This window comes from Erigeron canadensis, chromosome 1 (genome assembly GCF_010389155.1).
Source record: "Erigeron canadensis isolate Cc75 chromosome 1, C_canadensis_v1, whole genome shotgun sequence".
NCBI classification, from domain to species: domain Eukaryota; kingdom Viridiplantae; phylum Streptophyta; class Magnoliopsida; order Asterales; family Asteraceae; genus Erigeron; species Erigeron canadensis.
The window spans coordinates 40,281,811-40,298,848 of NC_057761.1; the positions used below are offsets into that span (position 1 = coordinate 40,281,811).

At 33.2% G+C, this 17,038-nt stretch overlaps 4 protein-coding genes across 4 annotated transcripts; 2 read left to right on the forward strand and 2 right to left on the reverse strand.

Annotated features, from left to right (window-relative positions):
- The first annotated feature begins 1,576 nt into the window (after positions 1 to 1,576).
- On the forward strand, positions 1,577 to 5,907 carry LOC122585383 (putative zinc finger protein At1g68190). The gene is made up of 6 exons (XM_043757519.1): positions 1,577 to 1,666; positions 2,200 to 2,614; positions 2,714 to 3,031; positions 4,293 to 4,436; positions 5,317 to 5,522; positions 5,610 to 5,907. The coding sequence occupies exons 2-6, from the start codon at positions 2,234 to 2,236 to the stop codon at positions 5,728 to 5,730; spliced, it is 1,170 nt and encodes a 389-aa protein (XP_043613454.1). The 5' UTR covers positions 1,577 to 1,666; positions 2,200 to 2,233; the 3' UTR covers positions 5,731 to 5,907.
- Positions 5,908 to 9,936: 4,029 nt separating this feature from the next.
- Positions 9,937 to 11,089, reverse strand: LOC122592239 (protein ALP1-like). The gene is made up of 2 exons (XM_043764435.1): positions 10,538 to 11,089; positions 9,937 to 9,954 (listed from the first exon to the last, which is right to left on the reverse strand). The coding sequence occupies exons 1-2, from the start codon at positions 11,087 to 11,089 to the stop codon at positions 9,937 to 9,939; spliced, it is 570 nt and encodes a 189-aa protein (XP_043620370.1).
- Positions 11,090 to 11,151: 62 nt separating this feature from the next.
- LOC122592249 lies at positions 11,152 to 11,751 on the reverse strand. Its single transcript, XM_043764443.1, has one exon. It carries the CDS (start codon positions 11,749 to 11,751, stop codon positions 11,152 to 11,154), a length of 600 nt encoding a protein of 199 aa, XP_043620378.1.
- Positions 11,752 to 13,228: 1,477 nt separating this feature from the next.
- LOC122585762 (zinc finger CCCH domain-containing protein 15) lies at positions 13,229 to 15,918 on the forward strand. Its single transcript, XM_043757885.1, has 3 exons — positions 13,229 to 13,279; positions 13,901 to 14,597; positions 15,335 to 15,918. Exons 2-3 carry the CDS (start codon positions 13,920 to 13,922, stop codon positions 15,629 to 15,631), a joined length of 975 nt encoding a protein of 324 aa, XP_043613820.1. The 5' UTR covers positions 13,229 to 13,279; positions 13,901 to 13,919; the 3' UTR covers positions 15,632 to 15,918.
- The last annotated feature ends 1,120 nt before the right edge of the window (positions 15,919 to 17,038 follow it).

Sequence of the window (17,038 nt, forward strand, 5' to 3'; positions counted from 1 at the left end):
ACATCATTAAACATAACCCACATCATAATCTTGATTCATAACATCAATCTTCACTCAAATCGTTTGTTGACCTAATTTTAGTAACATAAACCCTAATTTTGCCCTCTTTAGGGTTTTGACCCGATTTTTGACCCAAGTTTTGTTAGTTATGACTATAATCAAGTTTACAAACATAAAATAATCGATTTGGGAGGAACTTGACTTACCAAAATCACCACAATTGTTCAAACCCGAAAATTGACCCAAATGGAGGATTCTTGCACTTTTTGATGACCCAAATCTTGATATGATGCAAAGGAGATGTAATAGATGATGTTTCTAGCACTAATCCAATTTGAAACCATAATCTTGGTGTAAGAATCTTAGAGAGAGAAAGACATTTGTGTGTGTGTTTTTTTTTTTCTTGTAAGAAGAAAGGAAGGAAGAAAAGATAAGGGAAGGAATGAATGGATGGTTGGAAAAATAAGGAAGTTAGTTGGGTGATGGGTCATGGGTTTGACCCATGGAGGATCCTTTTCATGTTGCTAACTAGATTTAATGTCATCTAGTACCGTAAAGCCACTTAGATATAAATGTCATCCCAAGGTTTAGGTTCAATTTGCACCAACGATGATATCGACTAACACATAAGTCTTAAACGATAAATTAATCTATTTGGACACATTGCACTTACATGAACTCCAAATTGCACTTGAACTATATTGGCCAACTCGATAGTTAGTTAAATTGTACATATGGTCAAAAGGTCAGGAACCACGATTGTTACACTTTTTCTAGCGTATTGTTAATACAGCTTGAATATATTTCACTTTTTGTCGTTTATAAAAATAAATAAATTAATGCCTTCAAATCTCACCATATGTTTGTCAACCTTCTATTGCCTTATAACTGATGAAAACATGAGTTTCTATCGCTAAATCCTTGACATGTACCTAGTATCTAGCGGAATTGATTTTAGAATCCGTTATCAAACTTATCTATAAACCAAAGATCACTTAAATAAATCAAATTGTTTTGGTTAAAATCTTATACGTTTAGCTAATGACAACCCTAACATGCATAAAAAGTGTATTCTTTTATTATAAAATTTAAATGATTTAACTTTTATATGTAAAATATAAATTTTTTATACATCTTATAACCAGCCTTTAAATTGATATAAAAATCCAAACTTTAAAATAGAAAACATAAGAATAGCCTTGTGCCATTGTGGAACCTCACCTAAATTCCCATCCCACATGCCAAACTCTTATTCGTTGAAAACAAGGATCAATCACGTGCACTAGATAATGTCACCGGGTCCCACAATTAAATCTTACATGTCAAATACCACGTCACAAAAGCCCATACACGTCAGACCAAAAAAGCTTTGCCAAAGATAGGGACATTCCAGAGACCAAATCCTTAAACCCAAAACAACACTACTCTAGTAACTCAACAATACGCTTTTAAGGCTTGTACAATGCTCTGGATTCAAATATTTTAGTTCTGGAAAAGGAACTAATTAAAACTTGGATAGATATGTAGATAAATAGATGACAATCTTTCTCCCAGTCTTTCTGAGCAATGTAAAAGAAGCCAGGCCAATGGTGTTATGATCATCATATCGTACTTAATCTTACTCCTCTCATTGAAGATTCTTCATAAGCTTGTATAATAATATCAGGTTTATTAATTTCTTTGTATTGAATATATCTAAGTTAATTATTCATTAAGTTATGAAAACTTGTAGCTTTTTACTTGGGTATGACCTGTTTTTTTATTTTTATATATCATTGGATTTTGAAGTGTTGTTACTTGTAATCTTGTAATTTTTGGATGCTTTTTGTTACTTGAAGTTCTTTCAACATAGTAATGTACGAGTAGCTTTTTGTTACTTGATTTTAAAGTAGATTTTTGCTAAGATATCTTGGCCTTTTTGGTTGAGATCAATATTTAGCACCAGATCTTTTGAGGATAAACAAAAACGGTTTTTTTTTAAAAAAAAAATCTTGATCTTGGTACTTAATTAAAAGAAATATCTTCTAAAAATTTTAACATATATAAATTAACTTATAGCAAATAATGATCAATTAAGTCTATGTCTCTGTTGGAACTCCTCTTTATGTGCAAGTAATCAGGACCTTTGTTTTTCTCTACTTCAGAATCAAAATGTGTGTATAGTTTAAATCCTAAATGCAATATTTGACCCCCAAAAAGGTCAAAGTGTACAATTTGTTTCAGGCGACTTGTCATGGATAGGTATTGTGAATATTGTGTGAATTTAAGATCAGTCGTATACTGTAAAGCGGATGCAGCCTATCTTTGTCTTCCATGTGATACCAAGGTTCACTCTGCCAATCCTCTCTCAAAACGCCATCATCGTACCCTCATTTGTGACACTTGCAGACGTCGGCCATCCTATGTCCGTTGTTATGACCATCAAAAGTTCATGTGCCGCAGTTGTGACCTGAACCAACACAATAATGATGCTCCTAATTCTCAGCATAGAAGAAGAGTCATTAATAGTTACATGGGTAGCCCGTCGGCCCAAGAATTAGGGGTTTTGTGGGGTTGTGACTCGAATAGACTTCTTGATGATACTAAAAACAGCGGTACAGCTCCACCGACTAAGGTAAGTCCTTTTTAAATGATATGAGTACTAATTATTAAAAACTTCCAAATTAATCTTATTGAATATGGCACGTACGACTTCTTAATGTCTTGTTAATAGGAAATTTATGGGGGTATGAAAGCGTGTTCTGTACTTCAACAACTTGTTGAATTGTTAAGGGTTCAAACAATTGAGTTGGATAGTAGTATATCGTCTGTTATACGTTGCCAAGAACACCAAGTGGAAAATGCTCCACCTGATCAATTATTACTTGGTGGGGAATGTCTTGATGATCAGCAGGCCGACATGATCAGTCTGGATTCATCATGCTTGTCGTCGTTCGTGCAATTGGACCATTTAGAATTCGAAACCGATGAAACTGACCTCCCACCAGGAGACTCCTTTTGGCAATGCAACAGTTCGGTTCTGAGTGGCCAGGTTTCTCCATTCCTAATGCTTAATTGTTTACTTTTGTGATTTTGCCTTGTTATCTTAAGTTAAAATAAACGTAGTACGTACGTAGTACCTATCATTATATCTAAGTTTTATTTAAGTACCAAACGGCCCTTGATAAAATCAATTACAAGTATCAAACTTGTCAAAGTATTGTATAAAAACATTTTTAACATTCGATGAGGGAATCGCATATTCCCAATAGTCCATGCACAAACTATATAATTTCAAAGAGTTTTATTAATAAGTAACTTTCTATTCATACTCGCCCCGTCAAAACACGCGGGCAGCCAAAACCAATATTTACAAATAATTACAAGAACAACAAATTACACCAATCTTCCCAAATAATATTTCTATATTTCATTCTATTTTTAAACCAAAGAAACCCGATAGTCTTAATGTTGTGGATAATCCCGTTAGTCTTCACTTCCATTCCATCAAAAAAATTTCCATTCCTTGCTTTCTAAATACACCAACAACTTATTATTATTATGTCTTTTAAAACCGAACTCGCCACTTTGTTTTTACCTTATTGCTCGTGGAACTCCAAGATGTCTTTTATATCGAAAACAAAGAAAGGAGTAGACCTGGTCCATTTACTAATAAAATGCCAAATCCTAGCAGCCACCCCACATTCGCAAAACAGGTGGGTCGTTGTTTCCTGCCCTTCTCCGCATAGAACACAAGACATATCCCCATTCCAGCAATTCCGAGCCAAGAGTTTTATTAATAACAGTTCATGATATCATTAAAATGCATATATCATTTATTTTTTTATCATAAAATTTAAAGAGTTGACTTTTAATGTAAAAATATAATTTATAATAAGTGTACAACTATTTAATACATCTTAACAAAATTTTCAGTATCTTTTATCAAAACTATTATATGTTATTGCATTAAATTCAACTTTTTTTTTTCTAACGTTTAAAATAGATAAATGATGATAAAGTGCTAACTCATCGTATTTATTAAAGCTTTGTAGACATGTGTATCAGATTTTTCATTTTGGTATTATACACATGTGTATCACATTTTTCATTTTGGTATTATAGTATACGATTGTTATCATAAAAATAAATATTTTCTATTTGATTTAACAAACTTTACACTTTAAGTTAAAGTTAAAACTATGCTCCTATTTTTTTTATATCAATATAAAGTTTTAAATAAAGCACAAATTTAAGTTGTACCAAGCCCAAATCATAACTGGGCCGGACTTCTCGGTAAAACTTGTGTGCAGCTATGGTCTCAAAATATGCAAGATCTTGGTGTATGTGAAGAACCGTCTTGCTTCGATGATGTAAACATGCCTGATATCGATCTCACATTCAGAAATTTTGAAGAACTCTTCCGAATCGAACAAGAACCAACAAGTATTGATCAGGTAAGTTTTTCAAAGAACATAAAGACTCGTAACAAAGCTGTATTACATTTTTGTCAAAACTTTCACACTTGTTAAACATATCAAAGCATTTCTTAACAAAATTAAGTGTTCTTTTGACTTATCGATATTTGAGATAACCCATAATATGAAAAGCTGTGAATGTAAGTACTACTGTAGACAAATTATGAATATATGAATGTGTATAGTCCTGTATAGATACATGACATTAAAAATGAAAATAAGTTACACATTACATCCTTATATATATCTATATTATCTTATAAAAGATTAGCCCTTTTTTTTTTGAAAAAAAATGATTTGAGACAAATATATCCCTCTTATTTTTTCACTAATTTAAACATCTATACCTAAAATACCTATAATACCTTCAAATCTCAACCACTCATTTTTCTCTCTATCCTCAAATCTCAACCACTCATTTTTTTTCTCTCATCCATAAATCATTTTATTTCTCTAATCCATTCAAAAAAATTTATCTCAAAAACCGTATATCAATAAATTATAAAAATTGTATGGGTGTACTTAAAATTTCATGCTCTTTCATTAGAGATATCATTCGATATACTTTCGACGAATTTTTAAATTCGAGGCTCGAAGCCCGTACGGCTAAGGCATTTAATTGTCTATCACACTCTATGACTTATCAAGTTATATGACCTATCACCCCCACCATCTCACCATTGCAACACGCAGATACGTTCTTTCGTTTCTTAAAATTGCTTACCATAAGAAAGTTCCCAACTACTATACTTGACTACTTGAGGTCTTGAGCAAGTTGGTTTCTCCAAAACTCCAAATTCTATATCATTTTCATGCGGTGTCCATTTATCTTTTGCATTTTGGTTGTGAGTTGTGACAGGATACTTCCATGGCAACCACTTCTATCAGCAAAACCGAATCATGTACAAAGAAAGCCCGGCGTGCTTCTCCAGTAGTCATGTTCTTCTCTCAGTCGAGAGGCCAAAGCAATGGTACAGTATCCATTGGCAGTAGCATTTCACCCTCAAGTGGTTCGATGGAGCATCAAGAGCCATTGAAGTTAAAAGAAAAGAATAACGTTCAAACGTATGCAACGTTTAACTTTATGGTTAGTAGACGTTTTTTTTTAATTTGAATTGTACTAATATCGTTTGGTTTTGAGTATATTATTAGGAAGGATCCGAAACAAGGCCAAAGTGGTTTGAAAAAGGCTCGATCAGACCCACGCAAAAGATCAATAAAATCTCAAATTTGGAGATTTGAAAGCCATGAACCTGTGACGAGAAGCTTTTGAAAGTCTAATAATTTCAACATTTATTTCATTGTTTCTTGTAAATCATAGTCAACCGGAACTCCAACATGACTGCAAGTCTACAAGTTTTATTGTTTAGATTCTAGTAATGCCTAAGTCTACAAGGTATGTTGTCACATGTTTTCGATGAGTATAACACTATAAAGATTCATTTACAAATATTTTTTACAGAATTTGAAATCATGACCCTATGGATGAAACCCCTAGGAAAAATACCCTGGCCATTGGATCAAGACCTACAAATTCCTGTTTACTTTTTTAGTTACAGTAAAACCTATATAAATTTTTATTCCCTTAGAAAGTAAAAGGGTCATTTTTATTTTAAATAATTCTATCTTTGAATTACTAGAATTGCGTTGACTTTTTATATTTTACCCTTAATAAATTAATTAACAATTTAAGCTCTTATCTTTTAAAATTTTCCACTATCACAATTATATTAACCTACACCACTTAACACTGTCGCCACCACACCAATAATACCATCACCGACATCACTAAACCGTCTTTCCCACCACCGCCGCCGCATTGCGTGGGTACCATGCTCGTTAATAATAATTGGGACTGAGGTTTTTTAATAATTGAACTTAATATTATTATATCGATAAAATAAAAAATTATTAATTTAAAGAGGTTCATATATGACTTTCAAATTTTCATGTTCAATTAAGAGAAAATTACATTTTTGGTCCTTCAAATTGACAAGATTTTCAGTTATTGCCCTTAAGTGAATTAATTACAGAAAAAACCCTGAAGTTGGTCAATTTTTTCACTTTCCAATCTGTGACTAACAACCGTCTATTAGGTCCGTTAAATGAGGGGCAGATTCGTCATTTCACCATGATCCATTCTTCTTATTCTTCCAAACTCAAACACAAAGCCAGATTATGAAAATCATGACGGCCGGAAAACGAAATGGCAACTGAAAAATACACCGAGAGCACACACACACACACTCGGAAACAAACACACAAATACACACATCTGAGATCAGAAACAAGGTTTTTGGATTAAGAATTGCTTGGATCGGGATCAGTTTTGGCTAGATTTGGTTGGATTCGAAGTACAATTGCTTTGTTTTGTTTTTCTTTTCGATTCAAACAAGTTTTTCCGTTGATTCAAGGTTTTCCGGCGAAGTCTAGATCGGATTTATTTTGGCTAGGGTTCATGCGCGATTGATTTGTGAGTTGATCGCAACATGTTTCGTGTTCTGATTTGAAGAAACAAAAGATAAATCCAGATTTTAATTTTTCCGGCGTGATTTTCAAATTTTCAGTCGCCATGATTTCAGTTGACATTTCATTTTATGCAAAACCTGACAAATATGGGTCTATGTTTGAGTGTGGAAAAAGAAGAATAAGAGATCATGATGAAATGATGAATTAGACCCTCACTTAATGGACCTAATAGACGGTTGTTAGTGCCGGAGTGAAAGGTGAAAAAATTGACCAACTTCGGGGTTTTTTCTGTAATTAGTTCACTTGAGGGCAATAACTGAAAATCATGTCAACTTGAGGGACTAGAAATGTAATTTTCTCTTGAATTAAAGATACTTCAATGTACATTATTTTAAATTGATCACTAAAAAAATCGAATGATAAGTTTGAAATCACATCAACTATGCCTTCTAAAAGGTGTTACAAAATCAATCATGGCCATTCATCAATGAAAATTGTTATGCAAGTATAAGAGAGATCGTCATTCACTGAGGATGCACTCAACAAGATTTAATGGAGTGGGTTGACAATACTTTCGATTTAAAAGTTAATCAAGGAACAATATAAAACACTTTTAACTATCAAGGTTTCATTGAGTTACTGTTAACAACATTTAATATCTAAGTTATATCTTTTACTGCATAATGTTAAAATTTTAGAATATTTTAAGGAATTTTTAATTTATACTTTCAATGTGACTTATATATTTACATTGAGGTTTTAAAAATTATTATCTTATTATTTTATCGATTAAGGTCCAATTTTCTGATCCCGACTTGGGACTGAACAAATTATTAATTTTATCGAGATTATTAATTTATAGAGATTTTGCTTTATTGGAATTGATAAAAAGAAACAAAACTTATCCCATTAAATCAAATTAGATGTTTTTTTTACTTAATAAATTAAAACCTAATGCGTTATATATAATTAATAAATCAATACATATATTGAGAGTCACCTAATTCATTTAACACTTAATGGTTTAAAAGGATAAACGACCTCTTATTATTTATCTCAAAACGGGTCAAATTAATAGAATAACAACAAAAATGACTACTTCAGTTCACCTTAAGTAATTAGGTATTCCTTCCGTCCTATATTAAATGTCCGAATTTGATTTTTTGACTTTTTGTTTTCAACTTTAACTTTAAATATTTGTGTTTGTGTTATTGAAACAATTTATATATAATATATAAATATAAATATAAATGGATTGAGTTTCAAATATATTTATGCATTAATATGGGAAATAGTTTCAACCGAGTACATACATAACTTTGACACACATGGATATTCTTGGTCGTGCATCAGGAGTAAAATCATGTGTTTTGTATAGTTGTCCTTTTTGCTCCCTTAAAACACACATATACACGAAATATAAAGGTTGTGGGGATAAGCTTGTTACCATGTTGTTTTCCTCGATATAGTATAGCCCAAGACTATTTAAAACATAATCGAGTGGTCTTTGACAAAGTAACTTGCTCTGTTTTAATACACTTTTAAGGTGAAAATAAAAATGTTTTTGTGAGAAACTATGAGGCACAAAATAATTTCCTATAAACAATTTTCAAAAACATAAAAATGTTGCATACATATTATGCAACAGTTGATTATTTTTGTATTGGGTCTTAGTAACTTATTATTAAAGTTGATAAACTAAGCATGCTGTGGAACTAAGAAACATCTATAATTGTTTCAAAAAAAAAGAAATATCAATGACAAATATTTTTTTTTTGGATTTTGCTAATAAAAGCCATTAGTGATGTTAAAAAATTGACACCTTATATATATAAAATTTACCTTTTGAATTTAATAATAAAAAAGTATAACTTATTATGCATCTAAAGACAACTCATAAAGCTTTCATTAGAAAAAAAAAAATTTATATTGTGATTAGATTTTAGAATTTTGTCAACCATCAATGTGTTGATTAAATAAAGTCAACTTAAGTATATATAATTGCTGAAACTTGGACAAGCTTTAATTGACTTAATACATGTTTCATTTTTAACAAAGTTTTTGCTTTGATTAATTTGTTGTAAGGCTAAATTCGTTTTCTTTTTCATTATGTGTAATGGGTATGAGGGAGTTAAAAGAAATGTAGGGGAATCATGTGTGGGGTACAAATTATATTACACCAAACGAATGATTTTAGAATTGATGGCAACTTATCAATGGGAAGATGAGAGTTTGTTAAGAGTTGTATTAAAGAAGCAAACCTCTCAATTCAAAGGGAGAAATGAACACTTCCAACTAATGAATCAATCAACTAAACTTCTAAAACAAGCATTTATTTAAAAATTGTATCCACCGTTCATCTATTGATATGTCACAATTCATAATTATGTATATCTTATAGGAAAAGGTTGATGTGATAATCTTTTAAATTAGAAGAACCATGAAAACTTATACTGTATATTATAACTTGATTTTTATATGTGCGTGATATATATGAATATATCCGTTCACATATGAACTATCAAGTTATAGTTATAATTATATATGTTTATATGTGAATAGTTATTAAATAAAATGTTTATATATACTGTATTTATAACGTTTAATTGATCCTATATAATTGTATTAGTTGAGTTGGTAATTGACGAATTTGAAATAAATGCATATACAATAATGATAGTAAGTGCTTTCAAGTTGAATATATCTGGTAGGATGTATAGGTATATCAAGGGCTACAATTAAAATATGTTAAACCATATTCATTCATACTAGGTAACAATCGAAGATAATATATTCATTCATACTAGGTCACAATCGAAAATAATAGGAAATGCAAAATAACTATAGTACATATATACTGCATCACGTATTCTCGTTTAATTAATGCCCAATCTTGTACTTCTAAATTCTAGAACTTGTCGCAACTATCATTTTAAATGACCAATCTTGCACTTCTAAGTTATAATATTGATATAATCGAAATATGTTGTTTGAAGTACACTTGTCATTACTAGTTATCCCTGACTTCCTGTAGATGGTAATAAAGACAAATCATATATCGTAGGTCTACAATACCATCATATGGTACATTGGAATCATTCAAATCATGACATGTACTCGTATCACTTATTTTTATGTTTTTATCAGAATGTACATATATATAGCAATGCCTTCTTATGGTATATTAATCTGAAAAAATAATACTAATATCAACTTCCAAAGAAACTTAACTAAACAAGGTATCTCTTGAAGTTAACGCGGTAATCAAAAGTGAAAAGAGTGACAAATTTAAGGGGGGAGGAGTCACGACTCCCAATTTCTCATCCCTCCCAAATTCCATCAATCAAATACCTCCAACTCAATTTTTCTTTTCAACCCTCCTAACCATCCCTCCCAAACATTTTTAATGACATTCATGACTTTCTCATCCCTCCCAAATTTTTTTTTCTTTTTCATTTAATTTAATCAAACATTAAATAAAAACTTAAAAATTCATTAAAATTAAAACTAAACATTACATAAACATAAATTAAAAAGTACATAAATTTAAATTCTAAATTTCTAAAATGAATCGCTGGATCGTCAAGGAATGATAAGTCTAAAGCCGATACATGCGTCGTGAGATCGTATCGGAGCCGATGATGCACGTTCTCGTCCATTATCTCCCGGTTTGCTTCCGGGTTATAAACTCTTGGCACCGGTGGATCCATAATATGAACCGGTGATATCGCTCGTCCGTTGTCTTTGATGATCATGTTGTGTAGTATAGTACACGCAGCGACGACTTTTTTGATCTTCTCCTTTGTCCATAGCCGAAGGGGACGGTCCAAGATTTTCCATTTTCCCTTGAGAACACCAAATGCTCGCTCAACATCCTTTCTTGCAGCCTCTTGTAGTCTTTTAAATTCCTTTTCATCTTGTTCCACTGGATGAGGATAAGCTTTAACAAACGCAGCCCACCTAGGATAGATTCCATCGGTAAGGTAGTAACCGCGCTTGTAATCATGTCCATTTACGCTAAATGAACTGTCTGGCGCGGATCCATTACGCTCGTTTTGAAACAACGGCGACTGCTGCAAAACATTGACATCATTGTTCGATCCAACGGGACCAAAAAATGAATGCCAAATCCACAAGTCATAAGAAACAACACATTCAATCATAATAGTAGGTGCCTTGTGATCACCCTCGTGTATTGCCCCTTTAAGTGTCTAGGGCACATCCTCTATTCGATGTGTGTACAATCAAGACTACCAAGCATTCCTAGAATGTGGTGTCTTTCTTCATGAGCTTGTGTGATCAGAGCAATGTCATGAGATGTCGGCCTACGTAAGAACTCTTTTTGATACAAATTGACGACCGCATCACAAAAGTACTCCATGGTCTCGCGTCCCGTTCTAGCAGCCATACATAAATACTCATCATACGCGTCTGAAGGTTCACCCGTAGATAGTTGCTTGATCGCCGCTGTGCACTTTTGAAGAGCGCTGCAACTTTTTTTACCCCATGCGTCGTACCCCACTTGAAAGTAGCTAAAGTTAGCTTCAATATCACTAACAATCTTCAAAAACAACCTTTTGCTCATGTGAAAACGATGACGAAAAAATGGTTCGTCAAACTTTGAGTCTTCAACGAAGTAGTCACGCATTAGTATCGCGTGAGCTTCTTCTAGGTCTCGATCAATATACCTACGAGTGTCGGTAGAGGTGCCGGTATCTTCAAGCTTGGCGTACACTTGATTAAAAAACTGAAAAGTACTCCCCGTAGACGAATCGTCTAACTCCGGTGGAACACAAAATGAAGAAGATGAGGAAGAGGAATCCATTTTTTAGTAATGTGGTGTTTTTTTTGTGGAAGTGTGAAGATATGTTTTTGTTTGGTGTTTTTTTTTTTTAAAAAGAAGTGTATTTATAGATAAATAGGTAGGGGAAATTTTATTTTTTTTTAACTTCGAACGGTCACTTTAAGTTGGACCCCACCCCTCATACGCTCCTCCCAACAGTCGAAATTGAGCATCCCTCGCCGGGCTTTAATGCCGCTCCACTCCATGTCGCTGCCATGCCGTGGGGATGGCGCCGGTGTTCCCTCGGCGGCATGGCATGCCGTTACCCATGCCGTCCACCACTCTCTTCCCCTTAATATATTTTTACAACTTTTTGAGTTTAGTAACTAAAAGTGTAAATGTGACAACTTCAAGGACTTGTAATTGACTCTTTTTTTATTAGTATATTGTGTTTTTCTATTTGATAAAAGTGTGTGATTTTATTATTATTAGTGTATAGGTTGAAAATGAGTAAAAAAAGATATTCAAAAAATAAAACATTCAAAAATTGCTCCACACTCTCACAACGTTCTATGTGTCAGCTCCACTAGGCGGATTTTAGTAGCCGATGGTCTTTAACGTTTTTTGCTGGATTGTAGGGAGTAGGGAAACAGATATGCCAAAACATGGAGATCGAGAAAACGAACAAAATAACCGATTCACTTTCACCCTAATAAAAAAAAATGATTTATTCTCTCATAAAAATCTTCTTAATACCATTAAATGGTGACACTTAAATTCTAATAATTGTCTTTCCTAATTGTGTCTTTTGTTTTTTCACATGTATTCATCTAATAATTAGATTGATTTTTAGACTACTATTTTAGAAGATTGATCATTTCAACCTAATATGGCCAATGGGGTTGGTGGGCCTATTGGTAAGGATTTTGACCTTGGAGGGATCTACCTACGTCTGAGTCTTACTTCTCATATTTCTAAGGGTGGATTAATAGTGATTTTTCGAGAGTTTTGAGTTTCATCCCAGGTATACGTTTAATTTAGAATTATGAGTAGAGTAATCATTCTTAAATAAATAAAAAAGAAAAAGGTATATGTAATTTGTTAGTTTATTTGTATCAAAACGAAAAACAAAAACGTGAGAAGCTGCGTCCACAAAAATATCTTTCCCGCCAAAATCACATGTGGGTACCACTCTCAAAAGCTATCCAATCAAAATCTAGAAAACCACCTGCGTAACAACTCTACGATTTTAATTGACGAAAATACCCCCAACAACAACCCATTCTATAACCGTCTTTAAAGCCCAATTCAGTAAACTTATTCCGTTACCACTATATAACGGATTATTAGACAGACAAAACAAATAGTAGTAGTATATATCACACACTCCCCCTTCTAAGAAGAAGAAGAAGCATGTAGTAGTTCGTTTCTCTCTCTCTCTCTAATGGCGCCCTTTATCTCTCTAGATTAATAATAATAAAATAATAATAACAATTAATAATAATAATCTCAAATTTATTCATCTAATTTCACTCCAATTTTACTTATACGAATCGCTATTTACCTTCAGGTAATCCCTAATTTACTCTTTTTAAGCTCAATTCATGATTTCTCTACTGTTTTCACTTTGATTATTGAACTCTGATTGCGAAATTATATGTGTGTGTGTGTGTGTGTGTGTATAGGCAGATAATAATTGCTGTAGTGTTTGTGATTAGGTTATGTGAAGTTGAGATCTGATTAATTTGTTGTTCCGCTAGTAATTCATGCTATTAATTTTACTTCCGTGCCGTTTCTCTGTATCTAACTGTGTGTTTTTAGTGTGTGTTCCAGTTCGTGTTGTTTTCCGATACGGAAATTGATTATTATGATGAATATATTCAATAGATATAGATATAGTATCTGTGTGTGTTTCAGTTATTCCTGCTGAAATTGATATGTATTTCATCAATAAACTGTGATTATTAATTAGTGTGTTTGACTGAAGAGATTCAATTTCCGCTAATTTTGTGATTTACGAATTACGATACGGACTTTAATAATGAATATATTCAATAGATATATATTTGTGTGTGTGTGTGTTTTAGTATCCAGTTGAAATTGATAAAGGATTAGCATTTCACCGATAATCTGTGTATAGTGAGTGTTTGACTAAAGAGATTTGATGTTGAATTGATTTTGAATTTTTCAGATAAAAAATTATTGAGAAAATGCAGAGTTACTCTGATTTTCCGTACACCGGAAACGATAACTGTAAATTGTGGTCTTCTTTCACAAATGACGGTGGCTCATTTAATGATCTTCATGATTCTGATGACAAGAAACTATATTCGTCTATCTTCCCTACCATTACACCTCCACATCACTTCACAAACAGCACAAGTGTACCACCGATTGTAGTTGATTACAGCCGTAGGCATTCACTCGATTTTGCGCCTTTTCAAGACCTAATTGACAGGCGTAACTGGTGCCTTACTAACCTTAAGCTCACTACTAAAGAAGCTGAAGCACTCCGCCAAGAGAATGTTAATCTGCAGATAGCGAATTGTGAGTTAAGCAAGCAGTTATCTCAGTTACAACAACAAGCAGTTTCCATTTCAGCTTCTGCTTCAGGTTATGGTAATACAAGTATGCTTTCAAAGAATTCGATTTGTGACCGTTTTGGAAGGATGAGGATTGGAGAGAAAGGAAAGAAAGTGAGTGATAAACGAGGGGTGGCCCGTGGAGCTGAGAATGTGGATCCGGTTAAGAAGACAGATGTGGAGCGAGTCAAGTTGCCTAAGAGTATTTCTGTGAGGTCTAATGTCTACTTGAAGACTGGTCAATCCGGTGATGGTGTTGCCCCGCGGGTACGTGCTTTGGATCGGGCTAAAACTGCTGCAGATATGGTATTAACTAAATCTTCTCTGTATTCCGTGAATCTTATTTTTTTTGGATGACTTCAAGTTAAAGATACTTTGATGACACACTACCAAACTGTTTTTAGCCTTGAATTGACTGCTATTGATTTCTCAAATGCCTTTATATCTCAAAGTAAACTTTTCTTTAACTAACAATAATATGCATGATTACATATTTGGTAAGGGACTTGACTTTGAGCCATTTAGATTTTAGATTGGATACTTTTTGATCCGTAAGTTTTAATGCATGGATTCATACAATGTTTGTAACCTCAGTTCTTAAAAAGCATGAAACCAGTACTCTTTCTTGATCTGTTGTTAAGTTTTGTAGCACTGTTCTAGATTCATGGCTACTTATGTCCAAATAGATCATTCACATAAGCATACGTCACTTTTATGAGCATTAGAGCATATATAAATACAATAAAGTAAATCTTGTACAGGTCAAATAACATTGTAATTCACTAAATTGTAAACATTTTGTGTGGTAACAGTCTTTGACATCTTTTTAGCTCTAACTGCTCTAATATCTCTGGCATATAGAACTTTACTTAGTTAGTAATACTACTTGTCAGTTTCAAATATTGTGATGTGATCCCAAGTTCTATTGATATGATCACGAAAGGTTGTAGTTTGTTTATCTTATGTAGTGTTCCATGATATAAGAAACGATTAAGCTGCTTATTCATTTACTTTTTTCATGTCTGTGATAAACAAATTAACAGCAAAAGGTCTACATATGTGGAAAGAAAGAGGAGGAACCACTGGAACTACAGGTTTTCAACCAAGGCATGACAAAGACAGAGCTGTGCAACAAATGGCAGCAAACTGGTGCCTGCCCATATGGAGATCACTGTCAGTTTGCCCATGGCATTGAGGAGCTACGTCCAGTCATACGCCATCCCCGCTACAAAACAGAAGTCTGTAGAATGGTTCTTGCAGGTGACCCGTGTCCTTATGGCCACCGCTGTCATTTCCGGCATGCTCTCACCCAGGAGGAGAAACTGATGAACCGCCGTTGACCACGGGTACATCTCTTGCTGAGAATTCATGATTGCCACTGGAACTTCTTTTTACCATATCAAATTAGAGATGTTTATATCCTTAAATAAAATCCTTGATCTGGTAACAGAAAGACTAAGGACAAAAAGAACATTAAAAGCAAGTAAATAGAGATGAGATGTATGTATCTTCGTTATAATCACTACATATATGCTCTTTAAACCATGATGATTTGAGCTGATGGAAAGGAATTCTTAGAATCTGAATGTAAGTTTTGTAATGCTAAAACGGGTAATTAGATGTTTCTTATGGGTACATGATGGATTTTTATCTCTGGACTCCTCATTCCTGCTTCCTGCATTTAAAAAGTTACCAAATTCTATGCTTCAATTGTTGTCTGTTCGAATAATGCATGCAACTACCTGTGTCTCATGTTCATTGTACAAGTATAATTATTAAAGCTGTACTTATAAATGCAATTTAGCTAGAATATGTATATTCAGTGGTGCATATAAGGTGACTTTGTTTTCACATGATGATATGATATCTCAATATGATATTATTAATGATATAATGGATATCAGATTTTAGTGTATATGTATATGCATTTTATTTGCTAGTATCCAGGTCCACTAATTGGATGGGCTGCCAGGGTTGGGTATAGCCGTATGATTGGGACTTTAAGGCCCAATACACGGAGTATTTAGATAATTTGAGATTACATCACATGAGTCATAAATTTTTTGAAAGGTGAATTTCACTTGAGAACTTCGTATCACGATACGACAGCGAGAGATCTAACATACGTTGTCTTAATCGGGTCCGCGTTAGAGAGTTCCCTCGAAGTAGAAATGTCTAGTTCAAATACCTGATAGGGGAAAAACCCTCTACTAATCCGTCCGAAGGTACGACGATCAATAAGGGTGAACCCTACCTCCTCAGACTTGAACCTAGGTATACCCAAGCCAAACCTTCATATAAAGACTTCCTATATACTTTTCAAGTCTTGAACCCAAGACATTTTGCTTGTAAGGCATGTGTTCAACCAAATGATGCCCTTATTTTCTAGTAATGTATGGTTTGTTTTTTTTTTTGTGTTTGGCTTCATTGGTTCTTCGATGCCTTGCTTTGTGGTTATAAGTGAAGTTTATGTTACAAAGAATTGCTTACGAGTTTGTTTTTTGAATTGCAATATCATGCATGTACGATTCACAATCAATGTTAGTTGTCTTTCAGTACTATTATCTACATGACATGATATACGAAATAATAATAATGGTACATATGCTTAGAAAGATATGTTTATTTTATTCCGTTGATACATGTCTTGCACATTTTTCCTTTTTAGTTTCCGTCATCGATTTTTCCATATATCTACTTTTTCTTATTAAACTCATTTTTAAACTTATTATTAGACAAATAGACGC